Source organism: Leptodactylus fuscus, chromosome 2 (genome assembly GCF_031893055.1).
Source record: "Leptodactylus fuscus isolate aLepFus1 chromosome 2, aLepFus1.hap2, whole genome shotgun sequence".
NCBI lineage: Eukaryota > Metazoa > Chordata > Amphibia > Anura > Leptodactylidae > Leptodactylus > Leptodactylus fuscus.
In genome coordinates, this window is record NC_134266.1 from 281,895,970 (window position 1) to 281,917,789 (window position 21,820).

General features: G+C 44.4%; 2 protein-coding genes across 2 annotated transcripts in view; one reads left to right on the top strand and one right to left on the bottom strand.

Annotated features, from left to right (window-relative positions):
- LOC142196121 (uncharacterized) overlaps positions 1-21,820 on the top strand; it is a 530,658-nt gene that overhangs the window by 206,192 nt on the left and 302,646 nt on the right. Inside the window, 3 exon segments of the mRNA XM_075266346.1 lie at positions 8,603-8,719; positions 8,721-9,043; positions 18,436-18,885. Coding sequence (XP_075122447.1) covers positions 8,603-8,719; positions 8,721-9,043; positions 18,436-18,885 — 890 coding nt within the window.
- LOC142196124 (uncharacterized) overlaps positions 1-21,820 on the bottom strand; it is a 305,361-nt gene that overhangs the window by 27,148 nt on the left and 256,393 nt on the right. The window lies entirely within an intron of this gene.

The following is a 21,820-nucleotide window of genomic DNA, read 5'->3' on the forward strand; positions in this document are numbered from 1 at the left end:
GACAGGAGTACAAGAAGTCCTTAGGAACACAGATCAGATTGGTAAGAAAAAAAAGTTCTTACCTGCAGCGCTGACTTTTGTTGGATCTGTGGTCCCAGGAACTTCTGTAATCACTGGTCGTCCGAGGGATCAGCAAACCGTCTCCTTATTTCTCAAGCCACACGTTGGAAGCCAATTTGTTGCGGACATTAAAGAGTCCTCATAGTATGTTGCAGAGCTCCAAATTAAATAATTAATTAACAGGCCTAGATGGGCTACCACCCATTGGGCCTGGAGAAGCCACACAGACACGCAGGTGATTGTGTATCAAGTGAGTTCTGATTTATTATAAGAAAAAGGTAGTTTAAATACATTACAGACAAAGAGCTGGCTTGGCTATTCTAATCAGGTACAACACAATTGGTTATAGAGATATAAGACAAGCCTGGCACATGACTATTGGCTGAGGTCTGCATATCATTATTACACTCCAACCTGGGATGACCTTTCTCATGACATGAAAAAGTATCTAAGATATTTATGTGTAAGCCAACATCATACACTAGTTCTAGATGTATATCACAGAAAGAGAGATAATGATCACGTACTGGTCCGCTCCGGCCTTGGGGCTAACGACCAAACAGGTTATTTGAACCGGTTTCTACACCCACCCTCAAAGATGACCACAAATAGATAAGGAGTTATAACCCAACCATTAACATTCCACACGCCTTATCCCCTAAAGGGGTCTCTTAGACTCTAAACAGACATCCTTATGAAGCTTAGAACAGAAAATGCTTACAAAATGGCTGACAGAATACAAGATGGAAGATGTGATCCTAACAGTTACCTCTTTATTGTTGTCTACATTTTACTGGTACTTAGTCATATATGAAAGAAACCTCAGATCTATACAACCTGTATGTTGGTTTCCAGCTGTATACCGCCTCTGTTCTGCTCACACATATACTGTGAGGGATATCAGCTTGTGTAACCTCCATTTTGGATTCCAGGTCCATGTGAGGTGATGCCTGCAGCCGTTTTAGAGAGTTCACCCCCCTCAGCCATAATGAGATGCAACTCCTCTCCTGAACTATGTGACCACTTTGCCCCCAATCATGTTATGCTAATTATACTGGTCCAACCTGTTCTTTGTCTATACAATGTATCTCACCGGTTAAGGACCTTATAGACCCGGCCTCATTTGTGAAAAAAGACCCAAGTCACTTTATATGGCAATAACTTTGGGACGCTATAACTTACACAAGTGATTTTGAGAATGTTTTTTCATGACACCTTGTACTTCATGTTGCTGGAATAGTGTTAAGGTGCCATGTCACATTTGCAGAGCCGCTAAAGTACCAATAATATGTAAATCCCACAAAAGTGACCCCATTTTAGAAACTACACCCCTCAAGTAATTTCACAAGGGGTAATGTACAACATGAAATCTGAAATTTTTAAAGAAATATGCTATTTTGGTGCCCAATACATTGTACCCACTGAGTCATCACTCATAAAACAATTAAGTGGGCCATCCAGAGGACAAAAAAGTTATATATGTGGGTGTACACTGCTGCTTGGACACATAACAGGGCTCAGAAGGGAAGGAGCACTGCGCTTTTTAGCTTTGGGGTACAGATTTTTGGACACCATGTTGTTTTTGCAGAGCCCTGGAGGTGCCAGTAAATTGGAATTCTCCAAGAAGTGACCCCATTTTGTAGGGGAAATTTTAGGGTCTCTGCAAATGTGACAAAGTGTCCACAAACCAACAATCTAAATCTGCACTCCAAAAGCACATAGCACCCCTTCACATCTACCCCCTGCTGTGTACCCAAATGGCAGTTTACACCCACATGTATGACACTGGTGTACCCCGGATAATAATATCATATGTGAGTATACACTGCTGTTTGGGCACAGCCGGGCACAGAAGGGAAGGAGCACTATTTTGGTTTTTGGAGCACAGTTTGGTTTTTGTACATCATATCACTTTTGCAAAGCCCCTGAATTACCAGTAAAGTGGATTCTGCAGACTTGTGACCCTATTTTAGAAACTACAGCCCTAAATTCATCAAGTAGGGTAGCGAGCATTTATAACTAGAGATGAGCGAGTACTGTTCAGATCAGCCGATCCGAACAGCACGCTCCATAGAAATGAATGGATGCACCTGGTACCTTGGACGTAGCCGGCGCGCTTAACCCCCCATGTGACGACTACGTCCATTCATTTCTATGCGAGCGTGCTGTTCGGATCGAACAGTACTCGCTCATCTCTATTTATAACCCTTGAGTATTGCATTCATTTAATTTCAATAATTGATTGTGCAGCTGATATTGAAAAGGAGAAATTGCAATCTTTCCATTGATAGGCCACTTCAGTGCCCGATATGTTGTGCCCAGTTTGTGTCAGAATCACACACTCCAAAAACTGGTAAGTGGATATCCCGGGCACAACATGTTTTGGAGCCTTTATCTCTGATACAAGCCGGGCACAACATATTATGCATTGGAATGACATATTCCTGGAAAAATTGCCATTTTCACTTTTTGCAGTCAGCTGCGTATTCATTTCTGGAGAATAAATTATAGCAACTCCTAGATAAATTGCTTCAAGGGGGGTGTAGTTTCCAAAATGGGGTGACATGTCAGGGGATTCTAATTTACTGGTATATCAGGAGCTCTGCAAAAGTGTCATGGCATCCAAAAGCTAAACTATCTAAATCTGTGCGCCAAAAATTAAATAGCGCTCCCTCCCTTCTGTGCACGGCTGTGCCCTAATATCAATTTATATCACATATGACATGAAGTACACTATCCAGGGTACACCAGTGTCATACATGTGGGCATAAACTGCAGTTTGGGCACACAGCAGGGCGCAGATGTGAAGGAGCGAGATGCGGCTTTTGGAGTGCAGATGCAGATGTTTGGTACCTGGACACCATGTCTGTAGAGCCTCTAAGGTACCAGAAAAGTGAAATCCCCTAAGGAGCGACCCCATTTTGAAAACTGCACCCCTCAAAGAATTTATCAAGTGTTGTAATAAGCATTAGTATCCCAGGTGGGAATGCACAGCGAATAGTGAAAAGTGAATATGAAAGCTGTGCGGAGTATATTGGGTACACCAAAGTCCCTACTATGTCCACAATTTTCTTCATTTATTTCCGGTGTTCCTACTAAAGTGAATGGGGACGTCATCCACCAAATGACAGGTCTACATTCTGCCTGGTGGGGGTCTCTGCAGTCAGACCCCACCAATCAGGTATTCTATGGGTAATACTTTCCTGGTATTTCCCCTTTAATGACCCGGTAGAGGGTTTGTAGACTTTCTAATACACAATATAAGAGTCCGTTCTGTATTAGGAATCACTAGATTTAGTAGATTTGTAGATTGTTAGATATCTCATTACTTGTTACTGACACTGTTGTGTATAAGAAATCCTCATATGGTGATTTGGTGACTATTGTGCGACATGTCTCGGTAATTACAATATCTCACTAATAAAATAATGATTGTTTTGTTTGAAAAAAATTCTGACTTTATTTTGCAGGCGGAGACTGGATGAGCGGCTCCATAGACACCCCCCGAATATAAAAGAAAAGCTCGTCACTGGGGAAATCTTTTCTGGTTCTGAATCATGAGCTCAGACATGAAACCTAATCCTTCCATACATGAGGGAACTGACAGAGATGAAAAAACATTTCCATGTCCTGAATGTGGGAAATATTTTAGCAGAAAATCACATGTTGTAGATCATATAAGAACCCACACAGGAGAGAAGCCATATTCATGCCCAGAATGTGAGAAATGTAGACTGCCATTTTTGTCATCTGACCCTCTTTGCATTTCCGTCCACAGGTATGTGCATCTCACATGAACAAATAACTCCAGTCTCATTCCTGTATCCTGTTTAAACTGTATCCCTGCCTGCTATTATCATTCATTCATTCTGCTGGTATGTGTATCTCACTCTGTAGCCATTATATCAGTTTGTGATACCTGTCTGTAATCCCTGCTGTGTAGTCATTTCCTTTTCTTTGATTCTGGCCTGATTGCGTCTGCTTATATGCACACACCCCCATTCGCACCTGATAGACATCTGACAAACCTTGGCTTGTATAAATGTAATAGGTCAGGTCATTTGGCCTAGGTCATTTGACAATCCAGCGTGCAATCCAAGTGTGCATCTAAGTGTAGTCTTCAGTATTATGCCAGAATTGAACCAGAAGGGAACAGAAGGTAACATAATCTAACTGCTGTAAACTGTTTACTTGTCTAACAGAAATGTTTCTCACTTTAATCACTGTTGTTCTCCCAATCCTTGTAAAAACCACCTTTCCACCCCAAACCAGCCTTGTCAGTAAAGAAATGCTCATCTCCCCCTCTCTCCTACCCCACCATATAACTTTCTCTGCACAGCTCCTCACAAACCTACAGGCCTTCCGTCCCAGACACATACAACCCCCCCGCGGCCTCTCCTACCTACACCTGCTGTCACTCTCCCTGCTCCTCCTTACTTCTGGTGACATATCTCCTAACCCTGGACCTCCCCAGCAAATCCCCACACCTGGCGCTAGCGCAAGGAACCTTCGAAATCTCAAACCAATCACACTCACCCCTCCCCCTCCCCCTGCCCTACCTGGTGCACTATGGAATGCCCGCTCCGTATGTAATAAACTTGCCTACATCCACGACCTTTTTATTCTTAATAAACTTACATTTCTCTGTCTCACAGAAACATGGCTGACCCCCTCAGACACAGCCTCCCCCGCCGCCCTCTCCTATGGAGGTCTGCACTTCTCACATACTCCCTTCCCCAACAACAAACCTGGTGGAGGTGTAGGCGTCCTCCTGTCAGACAAGTGCTCATTTGCCCCTATCCAGGCGCTACCTGCCCTCACCCCCCCCCCCTCCTTTGAAGTGCACGCTGTTCGTATCTACTCACCCTCCAACCTCCAACTGGCCGTCATATATCGACCGCCGGGACCTACCGCTGCCTTTATCGACCACTTCACCACCTGGCTCACACACTTCCTATCCACAGACACCCCCACCATCATCATGGGTGACTTCAACATCCCCATTAACACAGACCACCCCCCCACCTCCAGTCTCTTGTCCCTCACCGCCTCCTTTGGTCTCTCCCAATGGTCCTCCTCTGCCACTGTTATGGTCTGGGGATCCTTGACCATGGACTGGCCCCGGACTGATAACTTCTCAGTCCAGTAACGGGAAAAACATATAAAAAACAATAGTAAGTATGAGCAGTTTGGACTTCTAGTGTGGATACCCCTACACCCTGCCTCACACAACTAGAAGTAGCCGTGGGCCCGACTAACTTGCCTGAATGGGCACGAGCACAGCCGGAGAAGTAGCTAACCTGCAAAGGGAAATAGAGCCCCTGTCTAGCTTCACGTTTATGAAGGAGAGGCAGACACAGAACAAGCCCCCCACGGATGTCCAGACTTGGACTAACGGTGAACATGAGAACACAAAAGCATAGGAAGAGAATAAACGTGAAACACAGAATAACTGAACTAAAGCAAGGGATAGGAAAAAACAGAACTAAGTATCACACACTCAAAAACCCCTACCAAAAATATTCCAAACCTCCAGACAGAAAAATACCTAGGGCTCACTGCGCCCGGAACACTATGTCTGGACAGGAGCTCAATACTTAGCGAACCAGTCCTGTGTGAACAGGAGCAAGAAACTGGATGGGCCGGGATGCAGATGGTAGCAGCTTCAGACACAGACCATACTAGAGCACAGGTACAGAAGATTTAAGACCGGCATCAGATAGCATGTGCAACAGCCTTATATACTGAAGAGAAGGCCTCGCCCATGGCCTGTCAAGTATTCAGCACTGCAGAGAACTTAACCCCTTCAGAGGCCAAGACACACCAGGCACTGATCCACCAGGCAACTCAGCACGTGAACCACGCCCAAGTGCCAGAGCAGAAACTGCATGTCTGGTGTGAATATTCCCCTGCCGTGCATCAGGTGATTCACGCGCTGAATGCCGTCTGGACACTCCGCGCCTGAACCTAACAGGCCGGGACTGCTGAGACCGGGTCATAACAGCCACCCACATAAAGGGGGGCACACTAGACCTAATATTCACCCGCCTCTGCTCCATATGCAACCTCTCTAACTCTCCATCCACTCTCTCTGACCACAACCTGCTGACATTCTCTGCCCTCTCCTCTCCAATAGACACCCCAACCTCTAAACCAACACGCCCCCGCAGGAACCTCAACTGCCTTGACACCTGCACCCTCTCAGACTCTCTCCTACCACTCGCTGACATATCCTCACTCCAGAACACAGATGCCGCTGCTGCCTTCTATAATACCACCATTACCTCAGCCCTGGACTCTGTAGCCCCCTACACATACACCAGAGCCCGACTGATCAATAGACAACACACTGACCTGACTAAAAAACTGAGACGTGCCTCGCGGGTTGCAGAACGCCTCTGGAAGAAAACTCCAAGGAGGATTTCCTCAGGTACAAAGAAGCAGTTCACTCATTTAAGAACGCACTCACCTCTGCAAAGCAGGTCTACTTCACCACACTCATATCTTCACTCTTTCACAACCCCAAACAGCTATTCTCCACCTTCAACTCCCTCCTCCGTCCCCCCGCTCCCCCTCCGACATCACTTATCTCAGCTGACGACTTTGCCACTTACTTTAAAACTAAAATTGACACCATCAGAGACAGTCTCACCCTACTCCCCGACAACCCCTCTACCCAACTACTTACTGTTCCTCATCCCTGACCTGTTTCTCCTCCATAACTGACAAAAAACTCTCCTCCCTAATCTCCAAATCCCACCTCACCTCCTGCGTACTCGACCCGATCCAGTCACATCTCATCCCCAAACTCGCTGAAGTCATTACTCCAGCCCTAACCCATCTCTTCAATCTATCCCTAACCAATGGATCCTTCCCCTCAGCCTTCAAACACACCACTGTCACTCCTATACTTAAGAAACCGTCCCTCGCCCCGTCCTCTCCTGCCATCTATCGTCCCATCTCACTGCTCTCGTACGCCTCAAAACTTCTTGAGCAGCATGTCCACTCCGAACTCTCCTCCTATTTCTCATCCAACCTGCTCTTTGATAGACTTCAGTCAGGCTTCAGACCCCGGCACTCCACTGAAACTGCCCTAACAAAAGTCACTAACGACCTGCTAACTGCCAAAGCCAAACGCCATTACTCTGTCCTCCTCCTCCTCGACCTCTCCTCTGCCTTTGACACAGTTGACCACTCCCTCCTGTTAGAAATTCTCTCATCCCTTGGTATCTCAGACCTGGTCCATTCCTGGATCTCCTCATACCTCACCGACCGCACATTCAGCGTCTCCCACTCGCACACCACCTCCTCACCTCGCCCTCTCTCTGTAGGTGTCCCCCAGGGCTCCGTCCTAGGACCCCTCCTGTTCTCCATCTACACCCTTGGCCTGGGCCAACTCATAGAATCTCATGGCTTTCAGTACCACTGTTATGCCGATGACACCCAAATCTACATCTCTGGACCAGACATTACCTCCCTGCTGGCCAGAATTCCAGATTGTTTAGCGGCCGTAGCCTCCTTCCTCTCCTCCCGCTTTCTCAAACTCAACATGGAGAAAACAGAGTTTATCATCTTCAGCCCATCCTGTATGGCCCCTCCACCTGACCCATCTATCAAAGTTAATGGAACCACAATTACCCCTGTCCCACAGGCCCGATGCCTTGGGGTAACCCTGGACTCTGACCTATCCTTCAAGCCACATATTCAAGCCCTCAACACCTCCTGCCGCCTCCAGCTCAAGAACATCCACCGAATTTGCCCCTTCCTCACCCAGGAAACTACCAAGATGCTCGTCCAGGCCCTCATAATCTCCCGCCTAGACTACTGCAACACCCTTCTCCGTGGACTCCCAGCTAACACACTCGCCCCCCTCCAGTCCACCTTAAACTGCGCTGCTCGCTTAATCCACCTCACGCCCCGATCTTCATTGGCTGCTCCCCTCTGCCAGTCCCTCCACTGGTTACCTATAGCCCAGCGAATTGAGTTCAAGCTACTAACGCTAACATACAAAGCCATCCACAACCTGTCCCCTCCATATATCTCTAACCTAATCTCCCGCCACCTGCCCACACGTAACCTCAGATCCTCCAATGACCTCCTGCTCCGCTCTGCTCTTATCCGCTCCTCACACAACCATCTCCAAGATTTCTCTTGTGCATCCCCCATACTCTGGAACTCCTTACCACGACACATAAGACTGACCCCCACAATCACAGGCTTCAAGAAGGCCCTGAAGACTCCCCTATTCAGGAAGGCCTACAACCTCCAATAACACTATCACCGCACCCCCATCTGTACAGTCTCTCCCTCTCCTTCTGTCTCTAGCCCCCTTCCCTCATAGATTGTAAGCCCTCGTGGGCAGGGCCCTATACCCCACTGTGCCAGTCGGTCATTGTTAGTATTATATCTACCTGTATATTCTGTGTATTGTATTGTATGTAACCCCCAAATTGTATATAACCCCCAAATGTAAAGCACCATGGAATTAATGGTGCTATATAAATAAATAATAATAATAATAAAAATGTTTTAGCCAACAAAGTACTCTTAAGATACATGAAAGAACTCACACAGGAGAGAAGCCATATTCATGCTCTGAATGTGGTAAATGTTTTAGCAGACAAAGTAGTCTTAAGACTCACAAGAGAACTCACACAGGAGAAGCCATATTCATGCTCAGAATGTGGGAAATGCTTTACCCGACAAAGTAGTCTTAAGACACATGAGAGAACTCACACAGCAGAGAAGCCATATTCATGCTCAGAATGTGGGAAATGTTTTACAGACAAATCAGGTCTTGCAGATCATGAGAGAATTCACACAGGAGAGAAGCCTTTTTCTTGCTCAGAATGTGGAAAATGTTTTAATATACAAAATAACCTTAAGAGACATGAGAGAAATCACACAGGAGAGAAGCCATATTCATGTTGTGAATGTGGTAAATGCTTTACCCGACAATGTTATCTTAAGAAACATGAGAGAAGTCACAAAACAAGAGCAATTCCCCAGTAAAGTGTAACCAGTAAGATGTCACTGCCGGTATTTCTGTACATAGGTATCATGAACTATGTGACCCTGATATAAAGTATATTTACCAGCCATTACTACACCCAGAGTCGCCTTCCAGGAATCTTCATCGTCTCTTCTTTACAGAACTGCTTTCCTTCAGATACACTCGGAGGTTTTCTTACATGAACTGCTCAATTCAGATCCAGAAGAAACTAGAACTAGAAATCTTGACTCTTTTACAGCGGCATTATTTTATCCTCCTGGCTGTGTGAGGAGTCAGACCCCGCTGATCTGATATTGATGACCCCCCGATACATGAGCCATCAGTCTATAACCTGTAGGACACCTCTAGTTTGGACCTTTAGGACTGAGCGGTTTTCCATTAATGTTGCTGTATGAGGGCTTAGTTTTTTGTGCGGGTTGTATTTTTTAGTAGTAACATTTCGGGATAGATGGAATTTATTGATGAACTTTTATTAAATGTAACAACAATTTCACCATTTACCATGTGACATAAATAATGTTTTCCCTTTATGATGATGTCGCTGCGATTATGGGGACGCCAAATATGTAGATACCTTTATATTTTATCTCTTACAGAATAAAGAAACTTTGATAACAATTTGTTGCTGCTTTCTAAGAGCCAAAACTAAACAATAATTCTGTCATTGTATTCCTATGGGGCTTGTGTTTTGTAGGAGCAGATGTAGTTTTATAGGTAACATTATGGGGCACAGGGGGCTTCTTACTTACAGGCTGTGGACACCTTTGTACATGAGAAATCAATAAACACATATTGTCCTAAGACAATGGACCAGGCCCCGTCACATTTACCATCATTTACACCAGATTACTGACATGAGCTATAAGCTGGGGTAGATTTCAGCACGGCCTATATCCACCTCCTTGGCTACCAGGACAGACATCAATGCTTGTGGTACATCCCAATACAAACACCAGACGTCAGTGTCACATTGTAGTCAGCACTTATTGAATACTAGCAGGAGGATGCGGATTCGCATGGGTATATTTCATTTTTTATTTCTGTAGTGGCCCCATCACATTTGCCTAGTTCAATAGCACTAGTAGATCTTTTTTTGTACACAGATCACCCCTTTAACCACTTGCCACCTGTCCACTGACTATACCTGGTCAGTGTTTAACTACAAGATGCTGCAGGAGTGGGGGAGGGGTGGCTGCCGCTGACAACTGAACCCTCCAAGAGAAGGCTTGGACAGGTTATTACTATCCCGGCCTCTTCTATTTCCTTATAATTAGTGCTCAATGAGCGCTGTGTGCACACCATTGGTAGCGGCCATCTTACTGCTCCTCCTGGCCAGGTGGTCATGTGATCACTGAGCGCCCGTAAACTGCATGAGCTCCTGGGTCCTAGAGGATCCCGATCATATCTGTAGTGTGTACTAAGAGGTTGTATTCCTCCTGTAACTGGGATAATTGTTCTGTCCCCACATGAAGGCGAATGAAGGTGTAACTAATAGTGGCCGTGCGACTCTCCTACCTTCGTATCCAAGCAGTGGAGCAGACCGGACCGGCAGGAGCTCATGATAGATGGATCTAAACGTAGACACGATGATATGAACCAACATGTGTTTATTTGACCCAAGAACAGCGACAAGCGATAATACATTACTGTAGTAGCCTTGGTAGTCGTGGTATTGATACCGTCCTGTTGGTGTCTTTTAATATCAAACAAAATAGTGTGCGTATAAAACATAGCTTTTAATAAATATACAGTATAATATTAAAATGAATGTGCAGACGTGTGGTGGATGAACTTGTAGACACAATTGTTAACGGTTGTGACAATTGGGGGGTAATTTAGCATCAAAGGTAGAGTTTTGATAGGGAAATCAATACGTTCATATATATTCCCTATATGTGTATACATTCTTTCAATAACTTAAGCTTGTAACATGCATCTCCAGGTCAGCTTGACACATATTCCATATTAATCAGAATATTTGCAGACATAATGCCGCACCCCATAATAAACAGAGTAATAAAGTGGCTGGAATAAAGTGATAAGATGGTTATTAAAATAGCTTAAGATGAGACTAATGGAAAAACCCATGTCAAAATAGACTTTGTTATGCCACGCGGTAAGGTGACTAAAACATACACTACGTAATGCGCACTGAGTTACCCTCATCATCCGATGTCAGAACAGTTAGAATATTCATGATTAGGGATGGGATATTCTTGTAATACTCATGTATAGAAATTGCTGAATCCTAACGGTTAATGATTACTCAATGACACACCCATATACGCCTACCGAGTTAATGATTACTCTATAATACACCCTGTATGTACGCCCACTTCTTTGGGTATAAGAAGAGATGATTTGTTCAATAAACTTTATGCTTTAGCTCAGATTCATCTTGTTTCTGTGATGATTGCATCATTGCGAACCTCGAGGTTTGACGTAATTTGGAATCCGTCCAATATACTTAAATGGTCCCATTGAGACCACCCTGAAAGTTTCCTGGACTAAACAGAGGTGTTGGTGGCGCTGGGTGCCCAAATAAACGGAAGATCGGGTGGTAGAATCCAAAATAAGTGGCTTTATTCAGCTATAACAGGAACAAAACAACAAACAGCCTCGCCCACCTACAGGGCAATACCTCACTTCTTGAACCCAGTATAACCTATAGAGGGCAAGTCTTTACTGAGGCTTTTTCTCAGCGGTCTGGCTCACGCCGAGCCTAACCAAAGTCCTTTTTACGGATACCAGTTCTCAGGGGACAGACCGCCTGCCTATCTCCAATTGGTCCTGCTTCCACCTGCTCCTGCAGGTCACCGGCAGCCCTCCCTCTCTGGAGTGAGCCCCTTTCTCTCTCTCTGGGTGTGGTCCTTTTTAAACCTGTTTTGGTTCGCTCCACAGCGCCCTCTGGCTTTATACCCTCACACGGTTAATTCTTTCAATTTTGATTCTTATCCATTATAAATTTCTTATACCGATATTACCAACGTCATTATCATCCTAAAATCATTTATTTCCAGCCACTTATCTTTCAAAATGTCTATATTGATTAGCGCTTTTAAATAGGGCTTTCTCAATTGCTTCCACACTGCCGAAGGTACGTTCGAGTCTCAGCCAAGCAGCAGCGAGACCTGCTTCAGCTTGTCACACGTAAACGGTTCTGAGGCTCTTGATACGGTTTGTAGAACCTGGGCCCAGCCATTTGATCATGAGGTCGAGCTTCTGCTCTGCGGTAAGGTTGAGGTTGGCAATGGTGGCCTTGAAGGTTGCTTTCCAGGCCTTGTAACGGTCACCAAATTTTGAGAGACTAGTCTTGATTACCTCTCTGCTTACTATAAATCTGGAAAACTCAGACATATCTGATTTCTCACCGCTTATTGCTATGACTGCTCGTGGTACCCCTTAAGCGTATGGGCTGCGGGGCGTGAAAGGGTGAGCTGCTGCCGGGTAGAATGATGTTGTTGCAGGGTTGAGTTGTGGTTTAGCCTCTATAGCTTCTGAAGACTGCTGCTGGAGCTGTGGAGGTAGGCCAGAAGACACCTGACAGCAATCTTGCTGTAATAACTGTCCTTGAGAGGGTGCATCGAGGTGACCGTTATTGGCTTGTTTTGGTGCTGTGGGTGCTGCTGGCTCCACAGGTAGGGCTGACCCGGAGGTCTCAACGTTGTCGGCCTGGACAGTACTGGAAATGTGGGGTGGCACAGATAGCTGTTTCAGCACGTAGTGACTACTGCAATCAATTGCATCATCCATTTCCTGTGACAGCGAGCAGACGGGGTTGAGATCTTGGCTTAATGCTTGCTCAAGTAGTCTCACTTTAGTCAATACAATCTCCTCTTCCATCTCTGATTCAAGAATCTTTATCTGAGTCTCTGCTTCTACTCTCTTAGCCTCTGCTTCTGCTCTTGCAAGAACTTCCTTTTCAATGAAGGAACGTCTCACTCTGGATTGCTCTGCATTTATGCGGGCCGTTAGTATTCTGTCGCTCAGGGCGGAGCTTCTCGAGCACAATGATCCATATGACCGAGAGGAACGTTTAGATGAATTTGATCTGTGTGATCTCGTTTCTTGTGAGAGATACATAGTTCCACTTTACCTTTAACATCCTGAACAATGGCGTCTCTTTCTCTGTCTAGTGATTCTGCCTTGCTCAGTTCTGATAGGGCTTCATCTATATTAGAGTCTATTAGTAAGCTTATATACCTTGCGGACAGTACCTTGTATCTTTCATGAGCTGTGTTCAGACGTCCAATGGCAGCTTGTAAGATTGCAGTATCACCTGAGGAGGATTTAAGTCCTGACATGAGGGAGGAAACTCGTTCCCATTGCTCTTTCAGGTTATCACATAGCTCATCTTTCATGGTGTGATAGTTTTCAATGACTTTTATTGTAGTTTTTGTGAGAGCGTCTTGGTCGTACGACTTGGTCTGCTGGAGGTGTGAGTTCTGCTTCCTGCTCTTCACAACGTTCAGTATCGGGTTGTATTTGCCTTATTTCATCACTGGGGAACTGTGCAAGGTCCTTTTTGGCCATTTTGACTTAAGGTGCGCTGTCTCTTTAAGAAAATGAATTTTTAAGTTGGAGGCTGAGGTTCGCAGTACAGCTTCGGTAGGACACCTTGATAAGATGCCTAAGGTATTTTAAGTGAATTGTGGGGTCTTGGGGTGTCTGCGGCAATGTACGGAGATATGCAACAACAATGCATTGAAATAACATGAGAAGAATTAGTAATACAGGACATTTAGCTAATAAATATAATGACAACAGCACAGAGGTATATACAGGCTGTGTATGGTATATAGCAGTACATTTAGCACAGATGTTACACCTGTAGTCTGGATACAAGATGAGATACGGCAGGACATGGAGGTATATACAGGCTGTGTATGGTATATAGCAGTACATTTAGCACAGATGTTACACCTGTAGTCTGGATACAAGATGAGATACGGCAGGACATGGAGGTATATACAGGCTCTGTATGGTATATAGCAGTACATTTACTACAGATGTTACACCTGTAGTCTGGATACAAGATGAGATATGGCAGGACATGGAGGTATATACAGGCTGTATACGGTATATAGCAGTACATTTGCCATAGATGTTACACCTGTGGTCTGGATACAAGATGAGATACAAGGATGTACAAACCACAGTGACCTGGACACCAGCCTGCGCTGCGATAAGACGGGTACGATCAGGGATGGACAAGCCGCAGTGACCTGAGAACCAGCCGGGCCATCAGATATAATGGGGGGCAGAAACCTTTGCCATTACATCCGCTGTGACACTACAACTCCCAGCAGGCAGATTTCACTTCTAGGAGGGTTTTACAAACAGCAGAACAAGTTTACAAGCTGAGAGCTTTAGCTTCACAACAACTAAAGATGCCAAATATTACTGAACCCCTGGATCGCAGCAATGTCCCCACAGCTGGCCATGCTAAGAGACAAGAGCCGGAACCTCACTGCAAGCACTGGCCTGAGATCTGCTGATATCCGCCATATACGTGTATATATATGGGGAGATAACTATACATATACACAGACACATCCCTATAGTGGAGGGAGTGGTATGGAAACATAGAAAGCACTGGAAGGAAATAGTCAGTAAGAAATGCAGAAAGAAATAAGAGTATAAAATTGTTTCTCTCCATGTTGTGTCCACAGGGAGGAGGAGCAGGACTGGAGTAGATCTGTCCTGGCCGCCGATCCAACTTGTCCTGAGCGAGTGATCCACAGACCTGCTGTAGGCGAGAGAACAAGGAGTCTAAAGATGGCTGCCGAGGGTGTAATGTGCAGACTAGCTAAGGACACAGGGAGGTGGAGTGGGGGCTAAGGCGGGGGTCACGTCTGTGTCGGTTTTGCAGAAATTGCTAAAAATCAGCAGAGAAAAAAGTTCTGCACAGAGGACATTGTTCACACTGCTTCTGAAATGATGGACAAATGGGGTCTCTGTGTAGCGGGGGATTTAGCAGTCCGGCTCTCTATTGTGCAGATCCCCCGGAAGACCTGAATGACGGAGACCATGGTGCTAGTGTGACCCTAACGTAAGTGGGCAAGAGGGAGGGGCCTGAGTTACAGCTGAGAGAGCAGCCCAATGAATCCTGGGAGTTGTAGTGCAGCCCTGGAGGAAGTCCAGAACAGGAAGTAACAGATGGAAATCACTGCAGAGCCTGCGCGGAGCGGCCGGAGAGCGGAGGGAACGCTGGACTCACTGCTAAAGGTATCAGGGACATTTATTCACCTGTCTGTAGCACTAGTAGGACTTTGTAAAAAAAAAAAAAAATGCATTTTGTTGCTGGATCTTCCCTTTAACCCCTTCGTGCCACAGCAAATTTTCCTTTTTGCTTTTCTGTCCCCCCCCCCATAATTTTTTCCTTTTTCAGTTCCCAGAGTCACATGACGGCGTATTGTACAAAATTGTCCTTTGTGACGGCTCCATCCGATATCCTGTATAATGTGCTGGAAGCTGGAGAAGAAATCAGAAAGAGGTGGAATTGGAAATAATGCGTTTTCGCCAATTTCTTAGGGTTTATTTTTTACGGCGTTCACTGTATGGTAGTAATGACATGTTACCTGTATACTGTGGCTCAGGATGATCACGGTGATATATATATATATATATATATATATATATATATATATATTGACTATATAAATCCAGTTGGCATTTACCTCTCCAAGATGGTGCAGCTGCAGGAGTGGGGGAGGGGGCGTCTGTCACTGACAAGAGAAGGCCGGGACAGGTTATTCCAGGTTATTACTATCCGGCCTCCTCTATCTCCTTACACTTAGTGAGCGCTGTGTATACAGCAATGGTAGCCGCCATCTTACTGCTTCCTCCTGGCCTGGTGGTCATGTGATCACTAAACTCCTGGGTCTTAGAGGATCCCGGTCATATCTGTAGCATGTACTAAGAGTTTGTATTCCTCCTGTAACCGGGATAATATGTCACATTCATTACAGGATAAATCAGGAAAAAAAACAAATAAGTTAAGGTGTTGGGGGAGGGGGATGTGTATAAAAGACTAAATAAAGGGGGAAAAGTCACTACCACGAGCACAACACAGGTTCTAGCCCCATTGCCAGGAAGGTACAGCCATGTGTTATCTACAGAAATAATTCCATAATGGAGATGGAAAACCTGTAAAAATAAAATATTAGTAACACTTTCTAGTTCAAAAAAGAAAAACTTTAAGAACATAAAACATTTTCTTCTCTTGAGTGGAGTCGTCCATCGATTGTGAGATTCGAGTCAGTACTGGACGCATGTAGAGAAAACGGAGCAACGTGGTCAGAAAGGGAGAATATTCTGTGGTCTGTCAGTCGTAGGTTTTGTTTTTTTAAATTTGTGTGAATGCGTGCGCATGTATGTATGTGTGTGTGTGCATGCATGTCTTATTTTCCCCTATCAGTATATCTTTGTAGTGTGGGAGGAAATCCCCGCAAACACAGAGAGAACGTACTAACTCCTTGCAGATTTTGTCCTTGGCAGGATTTGAACCCAGGACTCCAGAGCTGCCAGACTGTAGTGCTAACCACTGAGCCACCATGTTGCCTCTGTCACGTAGGTTTTACCACCTAAACTGTTCAGCTCAGACCCGGAGGAGATGGATATAGAAATGATGACTGTTTTCCACCCTCGGTTTCCCATCATGGCTCTGGACAACATCAAACTAAAGGGAGACTGATATAGGAAGATGTAATTTATCTACAAGAGACCGGCCGGTCAAAACTAAGAAGAATTCTATCCAACTCTAAGACTATAACTCAAAGAAAGCAGGCGACGCACCAAAAAAAATTGTAAAAAAAAAAGCGAAGGAGGTTTATTGCCTCATACTGCGACGTTTCAGCTCTAAGAGCCTGTAGTGATCACCACCGTACATGTGCGGGAATGGAATGAAAATAAAGTGCATTCAGTGTCAGTTGTCTCGCACATGTGCAGTAGCCACTGTGAAGCTAGAGGCGCCATCTTTAAGTGTCCTCAGAGGTCCAAAGCAATATAAAGCAGTGCCAGATCTCATAGAAAGTGTCTAAAACACAATTTATTTTATTTATTTAACAAGACACAAGTTTTGTTTTTTCCCTCATTTCGAATTTTTCTTTTTTTTCTTTGAATATCACATGGAATATTAAATGTCAAAAGAAAGTAAAAGTTGTAGAATTTGTTCTGCAGAAAACAAACCCCTTAAGGCTGAGAATGGAAAAAAATATTAGGAAGCTGTGGAGGAAAAACGAAAACTAAAAATTTAAAGTTTGCGAGTTCTTCACCATGTGCGGTTTTACTTTAATTTTTACCTTAATTTTCCTTCATTTTATTGTATTTTTAATGGGAAGCCTCTCCATGTGATAGTGTACAGTCAGGAGGGGGTATTATCAATGATTAAACCCCCTCCCTGGGATTTTACAATGCATTGCAGGGTATTGTATTAGTGATCAGACCCCCCGGGGTTCAATGCTGTGGTGGAAAAAATATCAAAAGAGACGATCTGCTGGGTTTTTTTTTGTAAGAATTTTGGCAAGCGGGGAGTAGAAAACAAATATTTAAAAATGGCTGCTGCAGGAAAGGGTTAAAGGGATTCTACCATTAAAATCAATTTTTTTTTTCTCACTAACACATAGGAATAGCCTTAAGAAAGGCTATTCTTCTCCGAACTTTAGATGTCTTTGTCGCCGCCGCTGTTCGGTAGAAATGCCGGTTTTCGTCTGTGTGCAAATGAGTTCTCTCGCAGCATTGGGGGCGGGCCCCAGCACTCAAACAGCAGTGGGGGATGAATGCTCAACAGAAGGTAAAACACCATGGTACTCAGGATTGTTGGGGGTCTTAGCAGTCCGCCCCCCACCACTCAGGTATAATAATACTTTTCCTGGCATAACCCCTTTAATGACCTGGTAGAGACGTCACAGACTCTTTTACACAATGTACGAATCCAAATTTTATTAGACAGAAATAGATTCAGTAGATTGTTAGATTTCTCATCACTTGTTCCTGACATTGTGTATAAGGAAGGAAAAGAAAATCTCATATGTTGGTTTTGTGTCTATTTTGCTGCAGATTTTATACATCTAATAGACTTATTACATCTAAAATATTAATTGTTTTATCTGGAACAAATTCTCTTTCATTTTGCAGGTGGTGACTGGATGAGCAGCTCCATAGACATCCCCCGGATATGAAGTAGAAGAGAATTGCAGATTGGCACCACAAGACCTGGAAGTAGACTGGGGGAAATTGTTGCTACTTGTGAATTCTGAATTTAACCATGACATCTAATCTTTCCCTGTGTGAAAGAATTGAAAGACTGTTTCCATGTCCTCAATGTGAGAAAATTTTTGTGACAAGGTCAAATGTTATAGATCATCTAAGAACCCACACAGGAGAGAAGCCATATTCATGCTCAGAATGTGAGAAATGTTTTAGTCAAGAAAGTCATCTTAACAATCACAAGAGAACTCACACAGGAGAGAAGCCATTTTTATGTCCTATATGTGGGAAATGTTTTAGTCAACAAAACAATCTTAAGAAACATGAGCGAACTCACACAGGAGAGAAGCCATATTCATGTCCTATATGTGGGAAATGTTTTAGCCGCAAATCATATCTTGAATGCCATGAGAGAACTCACACATTATAGAAGCCTTTTTCTTGCACAAAATGTAAGCAATATTTTAGACAACAATGTAATCTTAAGATGCATGAAAGAATTCACACAGGAGAGAAGCCATATTCATGCTCAGAATGTGGGAAATGTTTTAGCCAACAAAGTCATCTTAAGAAACATGAGAGAAGTCACAAAACAAGAAAAAGTAAAGTGTAACCAGTAAGATGTCACTGCCGGTATTTCTGTACATAGGTATCATGAACTATGTGACCCTGATATAAAGTATATTTACCAGCCATTACTACACCCAGAGTCGCCTTCCAGGAATCTTCATCGTCTCTTCTTTACAGAACTGCTTTCCTTCAGATACACTCGGAGGTTTTCTTACATGAACTGCTCAATTCAGATCCAGAAGAAACTAGAACTAGAAATCTTGACTCTTTTACAGCGGCATTATTTTATCCTCCTGGCTGTGTGAGGAGTCAGACCCCGCTGATCTGATATTGATGACCCCCCGATACATGAGCCATCAGTCTATAACCTGCAGGACACCTCTAGTTTGGACCTTTAGGACTGAGCGGTTTTCCATTAATGTCGCTGTATGAGGGCTTAGTTTTTTGTGCGGGTTGTATTTTTTAGTAGTAACATTTCAGGATAGATGGAATTTATTGATGAACTTTTATTAAATGTAACAACAATTTCACCATTTACCATGTGACATAAATAATGTTTTCCCTTTATGATGATGTCGCTGCAATTATGGGGACACCAAATATGTAGAAATGTTTTTGTTTTATGTTTTGCAACTTTTTCAGAATAAAGAAACTAAAAAACAATTTTTTTGCTGCTTTCTAAGAGCTATAATTAAACAATAATTCTCAAAAAAACAAGAACAAGAGAGACACCGAGCGACCTGTGGTGCAATATTATTAAAACCAAAGGTGGTGAAAAGTAAGTGGAGGCTCACCTTTGTGGGTTGCGGATACACAACTCTATAATGGCAATGGGAACGACTGACAGAGGTCCCCTCTCTGGAATGTGTAGAGCTCCTGGGTTCCTGACACCCTGCGGGTTTGTATACATGCAAAATAGGACCGATACTGAACCAAAGTATGGATGATCCAGTGATTAAGGACCTGCGCTCAGGTAAGTGGGCAAAACAACGACTTTATCGAACGATCAAGGCACAACGCGTTTCGGGCGTCACTTCGCTCTTCCTCAGGTGCAAAATTCTAAAATAATATATACAATAGCAAAAATCCATATTCACAATCCATTATCAAGTAGAGCTCCAGAAGGATAGTAACAGAAGAGCCGCTATAGGCTTTTTTGATTAGATTACAATACCCCAAAAACTTTTTTCTTCTACATATCATCACTACAGTTGTAATAGGACCGCAGCTGCCGTCCGTAATTTGTATAAAAAACAGAGTAAGTAATTAGCCCTAAGGGCTAGTTCACACGTGGGCAAAGGGGCGGATTTTGACAGCGGATTTCTGTTCAAAATCCGCCCCTTTACAATGGTGGTCTATGCAGACCGCCGGGCTTTTTTTTTCCGCTAGCGGCGGAAAAGAAACGACCTGCCCTATCTTCAGGCGGAAGCCGCGAGGTCTCAGCCGCGCGGCTTCCGCCCCCGGCAGCTCCCTCCTATGTCGGCTCATTCATTTGAGCCGACAGCGGAGGGGAAAGCCGTAATGGTCGCGGCAGGCGGGTTTTGACAAGAGAGAGACGCGGCTCGACGCGTCTCTCTCGGTGTCAAAACCCGCGCGGGCAGTTCACGTGTGAACTGACCCTAATATGGAATAGGACATGTGAAATAATAAACAAAAGTGATAATGAATAGCAAGAAATAATTATTAAAAAACAAATATAAGTAGACTTCATGTGTATATATATATATATATTCTTTTCAACTCTGGGTAGTCTGCCCACATAAAAAAAAAAAGCTATTGGAAGTAACTGGAAGCTACGAAAGGAGTGCAAGTGTCTGTTAATGTGACAGTAAAAAATGGAAACATAATTGTAACATGTTGCATGATCTCAGAGGACATATGAGTTTCTCTTAATCAACTAAATAATTAGCATGGAACAATGCCAGAAGGTAAGATTTAGAAATCACATCCATGGGGTGCACAAAGAAAGACTATAGAGGCACCAACATAATCAATGGCTTACCTTACACTGTCAGGCTGATAGCTTATTGGCCCAGCGGAAGGCAGAGGGGCATATACCATTGGTGGGTGGAGACTAAATCAAATCAAATCAAAAATGCTTTATTGGCACGTCCGAATAGGTATTTGGCATTGCCAAAGCTAGTAGGGGGGGTGGGGGGGGTGGGCTGTTGGGTTTGGGGGGGGGTTTTGGTGGTGGTTTGGGTTATAACAGTCCATGGAGTCTCATCTTTCTCTTCGTTGGTGACCGCTATATGGGGGGGTGGGGTTGGAGGTGGGGGGTGGGTGGGTGTATTGGGATAAATATAACAGTCCATGGAGTCTCATCTTTCTCTTCGTTGGTGACCGCTATATGGGGGGGTGGGGTTGGAGGTGGGGGGTGGGTGGGTGTATTGGGATAAATATAACAGTCCATGGAGTCTCATCTTCCTCTTCGTTGGTGACTGCTATATGGGGAGGTGGGGTGGGGCGGGTGTATTAGGATAAATATAACAGTCTGTGAAGTCTCATCTTCCTCTTGTTTGGTGACAGCTGGACACGTATTGGGCAGCGATCTCCACAGTGGCCTCTTCTTCTCCCAGTAGGATGTAGAGTTTCCTCTTCTCGTCTGGGATGTGGGCAGAGAGTCTTTGGTAGTAGACGGCCCTCACAGCTGAGTATTTGGTGCAGTGTAGCAGGAAGTGGGTCTCGTCTTCTAGGGACCCCTGGTCACAGTGCTGGCACAGTCTCTTCTCCCGTGGCTTGTACGTCTGTCTGTATCGCCCCCTCTCTATCTCTAGGTTGTGGGCGCTCAGTCTGTACCGGCTCAGGGTCTGTCTGTGCTTGGGGTGGCGTATTCTCTCCAGGTAGGTGGCCATGGTGTAGTCCCTTTGTAGGGATTGGTACACGGTGAGTTTCTTGGAGTTATTTATTTCGTTTCTCCATTCTTCAATGTACCGCTCTCTGTTTGCCTCTGTGGTCGCCTTTATT